The 17,999-nt window shown below is 50.4% G+C and overlaps 1 protein-coding gene across 2 annotated transcripts in view; it reads left to right on the top strand.

Annotated features, from left to right (window-relative positions):
• Kcnn3 (potassium calcium-activated channel subfamily N member 3) overlaps positions 1–17,999 on the top strand; it is a 150,263-nt gene that overhangs the window by 35,741 nt on the left and 96,523 nt on the right. For both annotated transcript variants that reach the window (XM_075978416.1, XM_075978417.1), the window contains exon 2: positions 5,757–5,852. In XM_075978416.1, the coding sequence (XP_075834531.1) occupies positions 5,757–5,852 (96 nt within the window). The remainder of the gene's footprint in view (positions 1–5,756; positions 5,853–17,999) is intronic.

Below are 17,999 nucleotides of genomic sequence, written 5' to 3'. Positions count from 1 at the left end.
CTAGGTGCAGCATGACAGGCTCAGGCAGAGGAGAGAAGCAGGGTCTCCCTGGAGATCAGCAGCCAAGAATGCTGACTTCCCTGGAAGCAAGGGGGTTGGGGGAGGGACAGGGGACGGGGAAGGAAGGCCTGGCTTAATCTGCATAGCATTAATTAGCAAGAGTGTCTAATTAGGACAACCATTACAGAGCTCCAGTACGAAGCCAGTGCTGAATATCAATCAGTCTTGGAGCCTCTCCATGAAATTGAAGCAAAGGTTGACCTTATTAAACAGGAACGATTCTAACTCAATTATTTCCCAAGTCGAATGCACAAAGCGAGTTGATGTCAGGAAGGCACATCAGACCTTAATTCAGGAAATACAGGTTCTGGATGTTATCACCTCCGTCCCTTGGGGGCTCCTAAGCAGCGACAGAGTCATGAATGGGCCATGTGCATGTGCTGCGTGCTCGCGTGCACACCCTTGGAGCTTATTAACTTGGCTGGGGAAAGGAGCCTGCACAGACTCTGGTGCTGAAGCTTGCATTTCACTTTGGTTCAGGGCTCCTGCATGACTCTGTCTGCATCATTTTCTGTCCCCCACCCGCAATGATCCAAATAATAAAACACATTAAAAACTTCAAAGTCTCTGGGGAGATCTACTGTAATCATTACAATTCTGGCCTGTCTCTGGAAGCTGCAAGGCAGGCCAGGAGAGCAATTTATCATGCAGGCTCAGAGGCCTGGGGACCACTCTATCACCTTGTGCACAACCCCAGGAAGGGACGCAGCAGCCCTGAAAAGCTGCTCCTTGATTGAACATGGAGGCCAGTGGGGCCCAGCTGCAGGGCTGTGGGCTCAAAGCTTGAAGGAAGGTGGGTCTGAGTGGCAGCCTGACCCCCCCAAACCTGCGTTTGCTCTTTGTTGGCTTTGCCCTTGAACAAATAGAGTTCTTTGGAGCCTCAGTTTTCCTTGTCTGCTAAAGAGAGTTCATGATGGCTCCTTTGAGCAGCAGGTGCCTGTAGTAGCAGGACATTAGTCCAGATTATTATCAATGGGAAGATTACAGACCTGTGAAGGGCTGGTTCGTGTCCAGGGGCGGAACAGGACCACATGGTGGGAACGTCTCCAGGAATGTGTCTTGATCTCCTGCCCAGCCAGAAATCTCTTGTGTAGCCCAAGGCTTCACTGAGGTAACAGGACATACTGTCTCACACAGTCCCGAGGACACCAAAGAGCAGGGGAAGTGTGGGACGCAGAGAAATCTGGCAGATAGCTAAAGTCTGAGTGAGCTGCGTGACCTGGAAAACGTCACTTCGAGGACTCTCCAATTCTCGGTGTTTTATGATAAAACGGTGACGGGAGGTTTATCAGGGGTCAAATGTGTGGTGGGTCTGCTCCGAGGAAGCGCATGATCAGGGCTCATGGTGGGTCTGCTCCGAGGAAGCTCGCGATCAGGGCTCATGTGTGATGGATCTGCTCCGAGGAAGCACATGATCAGGGCTCATGTGTGGTGGGTCTGCTCCGAGGAAGCACGTGATCAGGGCTCATGGAAGGTTAGCTGTAAAGGAAGTATTTCTTAAGTGCCTGTTAGTTATCCTCAGAGCACCAAACAGGTGATGTGCTCACACAGCACAAATGTGCTAACATGTGTTAACATGTGGGTTAGATAGATTGACAATCAGTGAAGCAATAAAGCCGCCTGAAGCGGGCACGCGTGCATAAGCCCAGCCCAAGCGATTAAGGGGCCCAAGTGCCCACCTGGCCTAAGTGTGAAATCTGCTCAAGCTGAGAATAGTCTCTTTTCGAGCACGACACTGGGGAATGGGCATGAGTACATGAAATGAGCTTTCGAAACCCAGAGGAAGCTTAGAGCATCATCCCCATGCCAGGGGTGCACTCGAGGCTCACTTGCTCCTGCACCGGTGCAGAAGGCATGTCACAAGTAAGGCTGTAGCTTCCCACTGCACAGAAGCCTCTTCCTGGCAGTCCAGGGCTCAGATTTTGAAAAATAAACTTTTCAATTACAAATGCTATCTTCCCATTATTAATAATTTGAGGAGAGAAGAAAACAGTCTATGATACAGAATATTGGTATTTTCACAATCTTTTTTCTACATGGGAAAATTGAAAAATAATCAGAAACATGCAGTTTGAGGCTCAAAACTTTCCAGCTAACAATCTATCCCAACTTCTTTCTCTCTGTGACTTCTGATGCTTTCTATCTTTATGGCCGTACTATCCTCCATCACTAGCTGCTCAGATGGTCGGAACCACTTGAATATCCTTGAATCTATAGGACTAGATGGATTTTGAAATCAGTGCTGGAGAGTTGGCCCTGTGGTTAAGAATGCATACGGCTTCTCCAGGGGACCAGAGTTAGGCTCCTAGCACCCACCGTGGGAGGTCGTAAGTGCCTGTAACTCTAGCCAGGGGAGTCTGACTCCCTTTTCTGGACTCTGTGGGTGCACCCCTCTTACATTCATATTTTAAAAATAAAACTAAATCTTTATATATAAAACTTCCCCCATCAATGGAATGTGCCCTGCGTATCCTGCTTGTTGGGGGTTATTTCTTTGTTGTTAAAAAGGCCTCAGACATAGGGGAGAAGGGTTGACTAGTTGACCGCAGGACTCCTCACGGCCACTGAGTCGATTTTAAGGCCCCAGATGGAGTGTGTTAGGGCACAGCGGGTGTGACAGGTGCCCCACCGTGTGGTGTTTTGCGACTAATTAGTCAACCCTGTGTCATCCCAAGAGTCACATCAATTTCAAGCTTCACTAAAGTTCAAGTGGGAAAGAAGATGATAATTCAACATTTTAGCAAATAGAAAATGTTCCAGATCCAGCTAGACTTTTTTGACATGTTTTATAGGTGTTAGAAAATGAGTTAATGTTTTTCTTTTATTGACGTGCGATGAGACCTCAAGGCTGTCTGTAAAGTCTCTAGGGTCTCTGTCAGTCCAGTGCACACCCTGACTCCCCGCAGGCTGCCACTGGCCCCGCAGGCTGCTGCAGTCCAAACCTCTGAGCAGGTGGGAGTTGCCTTTTAATGGAAAAGCTTTGACTTTTGGGAGAAATGGAAGATGCTTAAAGGGAGGAGACAGCGTCTGGCCTCTGTCCCTTTACCTCTTCCCCTAAAAATGATGGAAATAGACGTAGATTCTGACGTTAGCCAGTTTTTTGCCAAGAAGATGAATTAGGGGCGGGAAGGGTGCCGCTGCTCACAGGCCTTCCTGGGGTAGGCGTGATGCTGGCCACATGCTTCTGGACCACTTTGACAAGGACCTTATGGTCATTTCTGGCTGGAGAGCATGGTGAGCTGTCCCAGCTCCTTCCTGTAGGGAAATTCATCATGTCCCACAACAACCCGAGAGTCCCTGTGCCTCCAGCTTTTGTTTTCAGCCCCAGCTGGGTCTGGGATCAGAATCAAGTAAGCTTTCAAAGCTCGAACCTTTTGGAGGGTCAGGACTGGCTCTGTTTCTCCTGGTGTTCATGTTGCATCAGCGGAGCACCAGGACTCCCTGAGACACCCCTATACTCACGGGCTCCAGACAAAGCTCCAGGATGCTCTTCGCTCTGAAGCGCGCAGGAGATGCTAAGTAGGCCAGCACTGGGGACAGCATCCAGACCTCTGCCTTGTGCGGTTAGCTCTCTGAAACACTAAGCTACACCCCAGCTTGGCCACGTTTCTCCACAGTGGGAACGTATAGTTCAACTAAGTGAGGGTTTACACAAGAAGATAGACTAAAAACTTCCGTGGGCAGGGCCCTCTCTGTGTACCCCCAGCATGGACCACGCCCTGGGGTGTCTAGCAGGTACTCAGCAAGCAAGAACTGGTTGAAACTGTTGTGAAAACGCAAATGAATAAGAACTTGGGATGCTGAGGCAGGAAGATGGAAGTTTACATACCTGGATCTTGTCTTAGAAAACAAAACAGGCTCTCGGGGATGGCTTTACAGGTAAAAGTGGTTGCCACACAAACTTGATGACCTGAGTTCAATTCCTGAGTTTTACATGAAAGTGGAAGGAGAGAACAGACTTCCAAAAGTTGTCCTCTGGCTTCCACATGAATGCTCTTGTGCATGCACATGGCTGCTTGCTGCATGTGCACCCTGCAACAGACAATGCAAACACACAAAAACCAAGTGTGAATGAACGAACCAGTGACTTATTTCGCTAGTTCTTTCTTGAAGCTAATTATATTATATTGATATTATATTATAATTATATTGATTATACCAAGGAAATAAGAGATGAGATTGATGGACACACCAGAGAGAGTAGCTTCCATCCCATGTCTGCGCACAGGGGGTGCCGAGAGCATCAGCAAGGGCATCTGCTGGTCAGCCTCTGCCAGTGATGCCTCCCTCCCTGAAGCTCTTTCAGCTCTGCTATGAGAATCCCCAGGCTATTAAACGTATGTTGCTGTTGAAATACTTCTATTGTTATCTTAAAAATCTTAGCTGAAACATAATATGCGTATATTTCTATGGGAGTTTTGTCACAGACTTTGAAACATGCGTGTATGTGAGGACTGGCTCAGGCTGGAAAATACCCCATCCCCTCAGACATTGTGCAGTCCTATGTGGTAAGAACGTTTGTCCTTTTCTAGTTATTTGCAATGTGCCATAGGTAGTTATAACCATAGTAACTCTATACAGAATAGTAGAGTTTGTCTGTCTTACCTAGTTATATTTTAGCCTCTTGTCTTAATCGGCCGTTTAGATCTGTGTCGGGGAGTTTTCACCAGCATCCCTACTTCCTGGCAGAGTTAGCACAGGGCAATGGCCTGGGGGTCGGAGGCTCTGGCTTTGAACTCTGGCTAAAGCCATTTGTGCCTCTGGTCACGTCGTTGCTATAAAGCTGGAACATGCAGAAATTGTACATTATTGATTTCCTTGAGGATAGCATTGTTTCTTTGGTCTCCCCAGCTCTCAGGACCATAGAGAGGTGCTTGTTGCTCAAGGCTATGTGGAGGTAGCTCTCCTTCCAGACTTGACTACTCAGGAGTAGTCTCAGCTATATGCTCTGACTGCCAGGAGCAAAACTAATGGCAGCCAACACTCACTGAGCCAGGCTGGTGTAGTCACCTTGATGGTCATGCGTCTCTGAGTAGCTGGGGCAGGCTCTGGACCCACCAGACAGCCCGAGAGCGAATGCACAGACTACAGACTCTCAGAGCCACCTTGGCAGGAGCTGCAGGCACTGTCCTCTGCCCTGACCAGCAGGCCACCAAAACCTTCCCTTACCCAGGACCCCTTTCTGTTCCTTTGCTGGCGCCTCAGCCACCCAGTCATCCTTCTGCTCTCCTTGTCCTTCCACCATTGCCCTTGGCTGAAGTCCGGGGACAGAGAAGCTACCCGGGCATTCTGATTCATTCCTAACAGAGCTCTCCATGGCTGGGGATGTGAATCTTCTGGTTTATGCTAAGATAGGAACATGAGCTGACACGGTATAGATACCCAAACCATATAACAATGGCAAAAAAGGAATTACATTCTAAGACTTATGAGCATGGAGGCCAATAATACAAAATCTAGCCAGGTATCACAGACATGAAGCACTGCGCCTACTGGAGTTGTTCTGGGAATGCAAGAATGTTTTCTTATCAAAAGCAAAGGCTCAGAAGGGACAGCCCAGGCTCAGGCTAACTTCCTGCTCTACCCTGCTCCCAGGAAGGACTAAGAATTCTCCTTCCTCGGCCCGCTGTTTGCTGTTGTACCCCATGAGCTACTTCTTGCCCGGACCCCTAACTGTCTTTCCCTCTCTCCTGCAGGATTCCATGTTTTCGTTGGCCCTGAAATGCCTTATCAGTTTATCCACCATCATCCTGCTGGGTTTGATCATCGCCTATCACACGAGGGAAGTCCAGGTATGTCCCTCTGCTTGGAGCAGTGGCCCATCCTCCCGCCCGGATCTGGGCTGAGCCCATCTGTCTCCAGCCCAGCTTGGAGGGATTTTACAAGATGGTGTCTGAGATCTTGGCTCTTCTCTTTCTCTTTGGATCCTCAAGAAGGGCATCTTGATGCTATCTTGTGACCTTAGAACAACGGAAACATTATTTTCTCTCAGGTGGCCTCATGGGGCGAGAATATGGCTTTGTGACTGGGAGTTGTGCTCTAAACACACACCACACACACACACACACACACACACACACACACACACACACACACCAGCAAGGGGATTCTACCTCTGCAGACGCCAGGCGATAGAATGGATGTGTGATGTGGTTGAGGATGCCTCTGGTTCCTGGCTGCCCGGGATGACTCGGTACTCTGGGAAATATTTCCTGGACATCTGGGTATTCTTCCAGCTTGGCTGATGTAGGGTGGATAGTTGAACATGGACTGTGAGGGTAATTCTGGAATGAGTGGACCTGGGCATCCTCTCATGACAGTGAGCTGTCATCCCCTGGCCGCCCTCTCCCCTCCCCTTGCAGGCTGATCTGCTCACTGCTGACCCAGGTCACCCAAATCATCCAGATGTTTGTGATCATGTGTGTGTGAATCTGGACACTGCCCCAGTTCTCTGGTCAGAGGGACAGAGACAGAATCACATCTGGGCAGCAGGAAGAGACTGATGAGGACCAGAATTCGAGAGTCAGAAAGATGGGGTTGAGGCTTGGCCTCTTCTTGCAGTGTTTTTGGCTAGCCCTGTGACCTTTCACCTGGATCATGGAGGCTTTATTCCAGCTTTGCTGGGCTCGTGTGAGGATGGAAGAAGAAAGTGGGTGTATGTATAAATGGCAGTCAGCAAATCCTGGCAAACATGGGTCCTTCTGTTTCTCGTTGTCCTGAAGCAGATGCACCATGGGGAGCCTCCTGGCTAAGTGCTGGAGTTGCTGTGGCTGGACGGGATGTAGTTATTTTTACTCTTGGCCTCCTGGGCAGGACTCTCAGTGCCAGTGCCATGAGGACACCCCCTTAGAGGCTCTACTCGAGCTTTTACAGAGTCTTGTGTGCTTAGACTGGGCTATGCTTTGAGGGCTGACTATAGGGCTCACTAGGCAACGTCCTTCAGAGTCAAACTGGAGGAAGCTGCTGGACTTAAACCCACACTGTTTCCTAGCAGATCCCAGAAAGCAGCCAGTAGCATAACTGAAGCAGACCAAGGGGCCATGGCAGGAGAGGGGTCTCCAGCGTCGGCTTCAGCCCAGGCTCCACCATTCCTGGGCGTCTGTGGCCCTTCAACCTCTGGAGTCCCCATGTTCTAATCTGCAGGGAGGCTGCATTGTTAGACACCACCCTGGCCTATGTGGGAAGCTGTCATAGAGGCCAGATTGAAAAAGAAGAATCAAAACTCTGTTGGACCCGGGTTGGAAGGAAGGGCAGATGGTGGTTCCCAGCACACAGTGGTCCTCCCTGTTGGACCCGGGTTGGAAGGAAGGGCAGATGGTGGTTCCCAGCACACAGTGGTCCTCCCTGTTGTACCCGGGTTGGAAGGAAGGGCAGATGGTGGCTCCCAGCACACAGTGGTCCTCCCTGTTGGACCCGGGTTGGAAGGAAGGGCAGATGGTGGCTCCCAGCACACAGTGGTCCTCCCTGTTGTACCCGGGTTGGAAGGAAGGGCAGATGGTGGTTCCCAGCACACAGTAGTCCTCCCTGTTGGACTCGGGTTGGAAGGAAGGGCAGATGGTGGTTCCCAGCACACAGTGGTCCTCCCTGTTGGACCCGGGTTGGAAGGAAGGGCAGATGGTGGTTCCCAGCACACAGTGGTCCTCCCTGTTGGACTCGGGTTGGAAGGAAGGGCAGATGGTGGTTCCCAGCACACAGTGGTCCTCCCTGTTGGACTCGGGTTGGAAGGAAGGGCAGATGGTGGTTCCCAGCACACAGTGGTCCTCCCTATTGGACTTGGGTTGGAAGGAAGGGCAGATGGTGGCTCCCAGCACACAGTGGTCCTCCCTGTTGGACCCGGGTTGGAAGGAAGGGCAGATGGTGGCTCCCAGCACACAGTGGTCCTCCCTGTTGTACCCGGGTTGGAAGGAAGGGCAGATGGTGGTTCCCAGCACACAGTAGTCCTCCCTGTTGGACTCGAGTTGGAAGGAAGGGCAGATGGTGGTTCCCAGCACACAGTGGTCCTCCCTGTTGGACCCGGGTTGGAAGGAAGGGCAGATGGTGGTTCCCAGCACACAGTGGTCCTCCCAGACATATAGACTTCCTATTTCTGCCCCAGGCATCGCGGGGGAAGAGCAAGGCCTGACTGTCTTAGGGCTGGTCCTGTTTCCTGCTTCAGGTCTATTTGCCTGACTTAGTTCAGCATGCCACTGGTCACGCTGCTGGCAGACATCTCGGCCTCAACTCGGGTAGTCTCTGTTTCGGTTGTAGCCACACTCTGACGCTCACTTACCAGCCCAACACTCACAGTTTTAGAGAAACAAAGTGAAGTAGGGAGCTTTGATTTTTTTTTAACTGATTATTTTTAGTTTTAGCTTTTTGCTACCGTGTGTTGTTCTGGGGATGGAACTCAGGGCCATGCCCATGGCAGGCTAGTGCTCTGCCTGTGGCCTATACTCAGCCCAGAGGGATGACTTTGACTCTTAACTCAGACACTTCAGCTTGAAGGACCTTAGGACAGTATCAAATGCTCAGCTTTCCCACCCAAAGGATGGAAGTCCTGCTGCCCACTTTGCTGGATTCTTAAGGGTGCCGGATGGTATAGAGTGCAGTGTGATTTCAAGAAATAGAGACTTTCCTGTCACACACGCTCCTGCCTTCTAGTTTCTAGCTGCACCTTGGAATCTGCCAGGTGGAAGAGCGGTATGGTCACTAACGCTGCTGTCCAGTGCTGGCAAGCGTGTGGCTTTCCTTCTGTTGTAGCTGGACTTGGTTCCTGCGACCCAGACCCCATCATGCTGGGCCCACTGACTCCCAAGGGACGTTACCAGTGTCTTTACCTTTACAGTCTCTCTGCAGCTGCCTGTGCTATGAATGACTTGGGCCCAGAGAGCCAGCAAGAGAGGTGTTCCCATCCCCACCTCACCTGGCCAAATTACAGGTTTCTAATGATGGCTTTCTCCTCACTTTGGAGACAATGAGATCATTAATATTTGCATTTCTAAAATTTATACAGTGCCTGACAGAAAGCTGGTGCCTGCAGCACATTTTGGAATAGAAGGTTCTGGACTCAAGAGTTCTAGTTTCTAAAACAAGTCCCATCATTATTTTGCTCTGTGGTCTTGGGCCTCAGTTTCCAGGAAACTTCTTCAGTCATTAGAATCCCAGGCCCCTGGTTTTCAATTCCCCAGTCTAGGCATCCCTGTCCCTTGTGTGACTGGCAGAGAATTTCCAGGGGAGCAATGGAAATACTTTCCTCAGGGCAGGCCAGCTGCTGCTGCGGTGAGCAGGGCAGAAAGGCTGTGGCTGTCCCATCTCCTAGTCTTAGAGGGCCGCATTCTGTGCCCACCTGCCTAGCACAGGATCTGCTGGGCTTTGTGAGTGCTACGGTGACAGAGTGACAGCCCCTTGAAGAGGAGCACCTACGAGTGACAGTGTGCATCTATGACACCCCCTTTCTGCTTCAGTCCTGTCTCTGGGACAGCAAGGAAAGTACCATGGTTGCCACGTGGTCCCTTCTGGTGTTGAAGACATCGCCCTGCCAGCCTTCAGCCTTGGCCTCTTGTGATGCTTTGGAGTGAAGCGTTAAAAGACTCAGGCACCTTTCGTCCCCAAGCCAGTGTATCCTGAAAAGGAATGAAAACACAAAAGCTATGCATTTTGGGCATTGCTGAAATGTACCTGGGAGCCAAGCTTGTTGACGATTCACTCCTGTGTCCTTGTGCTTTAGATGCCCTGGTATATGTCACTGTGCTTTAGATGCCCCTGGTATATGTCCTTGTGCTTTAGATGCCCCTGGTATATGTCCTTGTGCTTTAGATGCCCTGGTATATGTCCTTGTGCTTTAGATGCCCCTGGTATATGTCCTTGTGCTTTAGATGCCCTGGTATATGTCCTTGTGCTTTAGATGCCCCTGGTATGTGTCACTGTGCTTTAGATGCCCTGGTATATGTCCTTGTGCTTTAGATGCCCTGGTATATGTCCTTGTGCTTTAGATGCCCCTGGTATATGTCCTTGTGCTTTAGATGCCCTGGTATATGTCCTTGTGCTTTAGATGCCCCTGGTATGTGTCACTGTGCTTTAGATGCCCTGGTATATGTCCTTGTGCTTTAGATGCCCTGGTATATGTCCTTGTGCTTTAGATGCCCTGGTATATGTCCTTGTGCTTTAGATGCCCTGGTATATGTCACTGTGCTTTAGATGCCCTGGTATATGTCCTTGTGCTTTAGATGCCCTGGTATATGTCACTGTGCTTTAGATGCCCCTGGTATATGTCCTTGTGCTTTAGATGCCCCTGGTATGTGCCTTTATGCCCAAGGCTCTGAACTGGCTGCTCTCCTGATAGCCTTCCTGCCCTGCTCTCTGCTGCCCCTCCAGCTTGTATTTAGCAAGGGCTTTCGTGAGGTTGCTCTGTGCACAGCTTGTATGGAGCTCTTCCACCTGAGCTGGAAACCCTGGCACCACCATTGCTTCCCTGAGGGGTTGCCAGCTTTGACTCTGTCTGGTGCTGTCTTAGAAGGCAGGTACCAGGTTTTTGATAAGATGATAACCAGCTTGGGTTCAAGCCAGACTCAAGCCTTTTGGGGTAGGGTATATGGTGACATTTAGAAAGTTCCTGATTCTCCTATATTCTGTTTCCTTCCTGTAAAGTCAGTAGTGACTGTCTCTACCACAAATACTGCTGCATGGGTCAAATTTGAGCATCATAAAAAATGCTGCAGCTTAGATAAAGTCCAGTATGCCTGGCTCACAGGGTGGAGAATGTGTCTGTCTTGGTCACTGTTCTACTGCTACAAAGATACACCAAGGCAACTCTTCTGGACGAAAGCAATTAATTGGGGGTTTGCTTACAGTTTCAGAGGTTTATGGTCAGTATCATCATAGTGGGGAACGTGGCAGCACTATGCTCTAGCAAGGGGCTGGAACAGTGGATGAGAGCTGCATCCTGGTCTGTAGGCACGAGACGGGTGGGGGGAGAGAGAAGGAGAGAGAGGCAGGGGCCTGGCTGGCATGGGCTTTTGAAATCTCAAAGCCCATGCCCAGTGACCACACCTCCTATTTCTTCTCAAACAGTGCCAGTTTCTGGTGACCAAACATTCAGATATATGAGCCTGTGGGGGCCACTCTTATTCAGACCGCCACCGTGTCCCACACAGAGGTTGTGCAATAAACACAAGCCCTGGGGTGGAAGCTGCAGTGGGCATGCAGAATGCATCAAGGCAGCAGGGCAGCTCCACGGTGAAAGGTGGCGGGCCCCGTGGCATCCGTTTGTCTTGCTAGCAGGTTTCGAGATGTTCTGTAGGCAGCAGCAGTCACGATGAAAGGGTGTCAACCTGGAGGGATATTTACGTTTTTGACATACTCTCTGCAGCTGCTGCCGAGCGTTAGAAGGGTCAATTTTGGAGGCAGGAAGATAGCTAGAAGCTGATTACAGCATCCAGGTGAAGGATAGCGATGTCTAACCAGGGCGAGCACAAGAATGAGGACAGGGGGAGGACATATATTAGAGATGCTGGGAAAATGGAAACGACAAGACTTGGTTACCAATTAGGGTGGTTGCATTCTCTGCAGGGAGAGAGGAGTCTCTCAACTGCTTGGATAACTCAGTGCTGGAAAATGCCATTCATTAAGACTGAAAACACAGAAGGAGGTCAAGGTAGGAAGGGTGTTGGGGGTCTACTCTGGGCACAGGAGGGGCCCCTAGCTGCCTCCAGCAAGGGGATGGGAGCTAATGATGTAGAGTAGCTAGGAATGGGTGTACAGGGGCAGGGAGATAAGAGGAGGGGCAGGGTCCCCAGAGCAACCTCCACAGGTGATAGATAGGAGACAGAGAAGGACAGTTAAAGACTGTAAGGAGGGGGAGAGAAGGGAGCCATTGCATCTGCCGCATGGGGGCAGGGCTGAAGAACAACTTTGTCCTGTGCTTTAAATTATCCTTTTCAGCGCAGCCATTGGGAGCGGCTGTGGTGTCAGGGGGTGGAATGAACAAGTAGAGACAGTGAACGTAGGTGGTTTTCCTTTGTGGATGGACCGGGAGCAAGGAGTCAACTGAAAGGAAGAGGGAATAACCAGGCTTTCCTGCCTGGTCCAGGAGCATGCATTTGGGGAGGCTGGCACTCCCAGGAGGAGGTGCCTGGCTCAGGCTGGGATGTGGACAGCAGTGGGCATGCACATCAGAAGCCTCTGGGTAGAAGCTGCACGCGCCAACAGTCACAACTTGAGCGTCAGCGGGGTCATGCTTACCTGCTCCTGTCTAGAAGTGTTGACCCCTCAAGACCTAACCTCAGCCTCCACACATTTCTTTAGCTCCTCCTAGGTGACCGGAACATAACGGTAGTGATAAGATATAAGCCTCCAACTTTATGAATTTGGACCACAAGGGACCCAAAGTGGAGATTTTAATTTATTAGGTATATAAAAGTGAATATTTTTATTAAACACCAATAGGGTTAACAGAAGACAGGGACATAAATTTATAGGACATAAATTATAGTCAAGACACAGCTCACCCTTGTAAAAGGCTCACCCACTGCGGCATGATTGTCCAGGAGATTCAGGACAATGTGCTGTCACCAAGACACGATGTGTGGTGCAGACTCTCTGGGTCCCTCTGCTATAGGTTAGTGGCATCTTCCCATCTGGGACAGGCAGACAGTACAGTCCTGCTCTTTGCCTTCCCTTCCTTTAGAAGCACGGACTCATTCCTGGCCCTGCAGGGGAAGGTGTGACGGCTGCTCTGCACCGATTTCTCTACATCAGTGACTTTACCCTCCTAGAATTTATAACACTGAGCCTGCTCGTTCATCTCTTTACTCAATAATCACAATTCGCTCGTAATTCCGCCTCTTGGGGGTGTTTGACCCACACCTTGAGCCGGCTGACCCAGGGTCATAAGCACCATAGGAGGTGTGTGTGACAGTCCATGGGGCGTGAAGGAGGGAGTGGGGTGTGTCTTGAGTTCTAGGGAGGGGATGCTGGGCACTGAGGTCACTTGGAGCAGAGACCTTGTTTATCATAGACAGAGCTGGCCTGGAGCAATTCAGAGGCCAAAGAGAGAAGGAGGAAGTTCTGTCTTCCCTGGGAGCTAGAGGCTGCTCACCTTTCTGCAGATGGACCTCAGACAGTCCTGAAGGTAGCCTGCTTGATCGATTGATGAACTCCAAGTGCTGACTTGGGCTAAGGAGATGACTTGCCACCAATCATGTGGACCTCAGCAACCACACAGAAGCTGGGGTTGGTGTTTGCAGCCTATCTGGGGGTTCATATAGCATGTGCATGTGTCTGTGTCTCTCTGTGTGTTTGTCTCTGTGTGTGTAGACGGGTGAATCTCTAGAGCTCATTGGCCAGGCAAGTTAGACAAAGTGAGCTCTGGTTTCAGGGAGAGACCCTGTTTCCAAGAGTAAGGTGGAGAGTGGCTAAGGGAACCATCTGTCTTTGCTTGGGTTTCTACTACAGTGCTAAGACACAAGATCCAAAGCCACTAAGGAGGAGAGGATTTATTTTGTCTTCCAGCTTGTAGTTCATCATCCAGGGAAGTCAGGGCGGGAGCTCACGCAGGAACCTGGGTGCAGGGACTAATGCCATGCCACTGAAAAATGCTGCTTACTGGTTTGCTGAGCCTACTTTATAGCATCGAGGACTACTCCTCCAGGGTGGCACTGCCCTCTGTGAGATGGGCTACTCACACCAGTCATCAGTCAAGAAAGTGCACCACAGGCCAATCTTGTGGGGGCATCTTTTTCATTTGTGATTTCCTCTTCCGAAATGACTATCCTGTGTCAAGTCAACAAAGAAAGCACAAAACCTAGTGCTTGTCCACATGCATGTGAGCACACATATGAACTCACACGCAGACACACAGACAGACAGACAGACAGACAGACACACACACACACACACACACACGAGGTGAATTGTTAGCTCTGAGTTCCCAGGATCTGAAGACCCTGGGTAGCCATCCCAGCCTGGCTTGGTGTGAGGGTAGCAGCACAGAGGAGACCAGGGCTCGGATGGGCACCCAGACTGACCAGGACATGCTGCAGAGCAGCCTCCTCTGCCAAGTTTATGCCCATCTCCTGTTCTGCTTTCATAAATCTCCGTCGATAGCTCACAGTGCATGTGGGAGATTGGAAACGAGGACCATGTTCTAGGGAGCTCGCTGTGGTGCTGCTAATCCCAGGGTCAGCCTGTGCATGGTGGAGCTGGAGAGAAGGAAGCAAGAGAGAGGAGGGCCTGCCATGAGGACACATGCCTATAATCCCAGCGGTCGGGAGGAGGCAGGAAGGGTTGGAGGCTTGGGCTACAGCGTGAGGCTGCTGTGTCTCAATAAAAGAAGAAAGGAGGGTGGGAGAGAACGCAGAGCAAGAGAGTGAGCGAGAGGATGGATGCTTGGCTCCGGCAGAGCTCCGGGAGGCCTGGTCGTGTTCTCGGAAGATGGGAGACTCAGCGGCTGGTACTTGGACAACTGCCTGGGAGGTGACGGTTTCACTGCCCTTAGCCTGGGCTTTGAAATCTGACGGTGTTTCCACAGGCCTGTCGGCTTTACCGTCTTCACCTTTAGCCTGGTAATTTCTCTTCTAGTTCTGGCCACCTCTGGTGCCCAAGCAAGGTTCCTGTCTTGCCCGTCACTTAGCTCTTTGCCGGCTGCTGCATGCTTGATTGGTGGATCGCAAATGCCGGCTCTTGTCAGCCTCTCTTCGCTAGATGTGGACTCCGTGGTGACTGGGACTGTACTGGGGTGAAGAAGTGCCTGTCTGGCCCATAGTTAGACTCGGCAAGAGAGCTGAGCGGTGAGTGGATGGCCTGAGCTCGGGTGGATAGATGCAGCCTCTCTTCCTTCTCTGGGGAAACCTCATCTCCAAAAGGCACGACGGGCCTAGGTCCACAGCACAGACTTCTGGCCCAGGATTTCTGTATCCCAAAGGGTAAAGGTCACTGAGACACAGGCTACTCCTGTGAGCTGGTCTTGCCACTGCGGTCCACGCTACTGCACTCTGGTCAGCCTCAGTCCCAGGACCTGTTCATTTTGATCTGCCCCGGCCGTGAATTGCCATGGTTACCACATCAGTACTGATGGTCAATTTCTATGTAACACTATATCTTTATTTGCTAAATATTTAAACACTTGAATTTAACTCTTTTGCCTCACAGAGGACTTCTTGCCTCTGCTCCTTTTAGTTGGTGTGAAGGTCTCTGCTCTGCCCTGACTGCTGGGGCGAAGGGGTAGCCAGGTTCCATCTTGGCTGTCTGTACTAACTTTCAGTTGTGGCATTGGGAAATGCATTCTGAATCATGCTGCTTCCTGACAGTGTGTGCTGTGTTTGTCAAAGGTTGAAAACCCATAGCCTGGGCATGTTGGGGCTTGTCCCAGCCAGAAGGACAGCTCCAGTTCCAGACTTCCCAAGTTCACTTGCTGGGTGCCATTGACTCGAGGGTAAATGCCTGTGGGAGTGAGTAAGTGGGGAGGTGTGTGTGTGTGTGTGTGTGTGTGTGTGATTTGCTCTCGCTTGTATGTGTACACATATGCAGGCCAGAGGTGGACACTGGCATTGGATGTCTCTCACAGGTTCAGCTAGACTGGCTGCCAGCGAATCTCCAGGACTCACCGTCCTATGCAGTCACAGGTGCATATGGCCCCTACACCCAGGGTTGGTTTTTTTATTTTTTCAGTCAGGATTTCTCTGTGTAACAGCCCTAACTGTACTGGAACTAGCTCGTATAGACCAGGCTGGCCTTGAAATTATAGAGATCCGCCAGCCTCTGCCTCCCGAGTGCTGAGATTAAAGGTGTGCGCCACCATCACCTGGCCTGCCCCACACCCATTTTTATGTGTGGTTGGGGCCTGAGCTCAGGTCCTCATGCTTGGTGTTTGCTCAGGAAGGTGTTTCACCCACAGACTCATCCTTCCGGCAGATTCCTCTTGCCTCCCCAAAGCTTCCTGGGCCCCAACAGTCCAGGGTCCTAGACCCTGGCAGGACCGCGGAGCGCGTTAGCTCCGGAGGTGTTGTCTTGCCAGTGGAAGGTGGCTCCTCTTCACTTCTCCCTTCACTGGCTTCAGACAGGCCACAGCATTCAGAATCCACCTGCATGCGGTTGCCTTGGAAACCACACACTCGCCTTCACCCTGGGCTATGTGGGTGAGTGAGCCTTGGCTGTGTGGTTCAGGAGACTTCAGCAGTGCAGAGCCCACACCATGGGCAACTGACCAAGGGTAAGGGGCCCGGCACCTGCCCCACCCAGAGCTCTGGCTCCAGCAAGCTCTGCGCTGTGATGTGGGACTAGAATCTGGGTCCGGGTTGTCTGCAGTACTGATCACTGTAGTCAGACAGGCTGCCACCAGCTCAACTTTATTATTATTAATATTATTGTGTTTTGTGGTTGCTAAGTAGAGAGATTGGTCAGAATGATTCTTTGGGGCTTCTGAGTCTATGAAGGTGCCATAGCCGAGGGACACTTGGTGACTAGGAGAGAAATAGAAGGAACATGGCTGGAAGCAGTTTGGAGGAGAGTGGCTGGCAGTGTGCTCAGGGCTCCTGCTGGGCTGTCTGAACGACTCCACCACCCTCTAATGGTCTTATGTCTTTCCCAGAAGCAGAATTGGACACCTGGCTAATGGCCTCAAGTTGACATAGCAAGCCATCAAAAAGACAGTTTTCTTGGCTCTGGTATCTTGTAGTTTAAGGGAGACCTCTCTCAAGTCCCTTACAGATACAAAGTGGCCACCACTCAAGGCCTTTAGGATAATTATGGTAGGTGGCCACTCAAGGCCTTTAGGATAATTACGGTAGGTGGCCACTCAAGGCCTTTAGGATAATTACGGTAGGTGGCCACTCAAGGCCTTTAGGATAATTACGGTAGGTGGCCACTCAAGGACTTTAGGATAATTACGGTAGATGGCCACTCAAGGACTTTAGGATAATTAAAGTATGTGGTGGAGCTTCTTCCCCTCTCAATTCCATCCCCCTTTCTCCAAAGTCACTGGGCTGCAAGCTCACTTCATGAAAAATACATCTCTGACTCTGTTGAAGTGTATGTCTATGACTTTTTCAGAATTAATTTATCCTACATCTGTATTGTTACTTAGTGTTTGTTTCTTCGTTTGAGGTTAGGGTTTACCTTGCAGTTCAGTCTGGCCTGGAATTTGTGGGTTTTCTTGCCTCAGCCTCCTAAGAGACTATTTGATTTCCAGATGTGTACCACCATACCCAGCTACCTTTCCCCCTGATAATTTATGGAGTATTAATGTAGGTGACCTATTTAGGGCTCAGCACTCAATAGTACTATGATTAGCTATTAATCTCCACATGAACTCTGACCCTGCTGAGAGATCAGCTGAAGGTAACCACAGCACTACTCTATGCATATAGCATAAATATTTAGAAGACACTTTGATGGCCTGCCATTTAGTAAAAGAACAGTAGTAGGTTCCTCCCTAGGACCCGTGACCCCAGGAGCTATGGACTTCGGACCAGGTCTACAACGCCAGGCCTGGAATCTTCACTGCGGACCAAAGTTTCAAATCCAATCCCAAAGCAGCTTGTTACCTCCACAAGCTTTGTACCCTATTTCACTAGTGACACCTCTTGTCTGGAAGTCAGGATTGTAGCATGCAGGGTTGGCTGCAGGGTCACCATGGGTACATTTTCTTTCCCAGTAGCCTGGATGGAACCTTCTGGAACTGTAAAAGCTAGTCAGCAGGGAGGAAGTTTTCATGTTTGCCTGATTCCTCTTTGTCCTTCAAAAAAGCATGTTGTTTCAGTAATTGATTCTTACCAGTCAGTTCTGGTGGGAAAATGAACTATGGCAATAGCTTGTGTTCTTTAAAGGCCTTGGGCCTACCTGACTCATACCCTTGGTACCGAGATTTCTATTTAATAATCCTTGACAAGCCTGACCACGCAGGGCATAGCTACCGTTTTTAAACGGTGATCTTTCCCACGATGGGGTAATCCTCCACCATAAAT

The sequence above is a fragment of the Microtus pennsylvanicus genome, chromosome 7, assembly GCF_037038515.1.
Source record: "Microtus pennsylvanicus isolate mMicPen1 chromosome 7, mMicPen1.hap1, whole genome shotgun sequence".
NCBI classification, from domain to species: domain Eukaryota; kingdom Metazoa; phylum Chordata; class Mammalia; order Rodentia; family Cricetidae; genus Microtus; species Microtus pennsylvanicus.
Note: the sequence above shows the minus strand (reverse complement) of the source record. Positions and strands in the feature narration are given on the sequence as shown.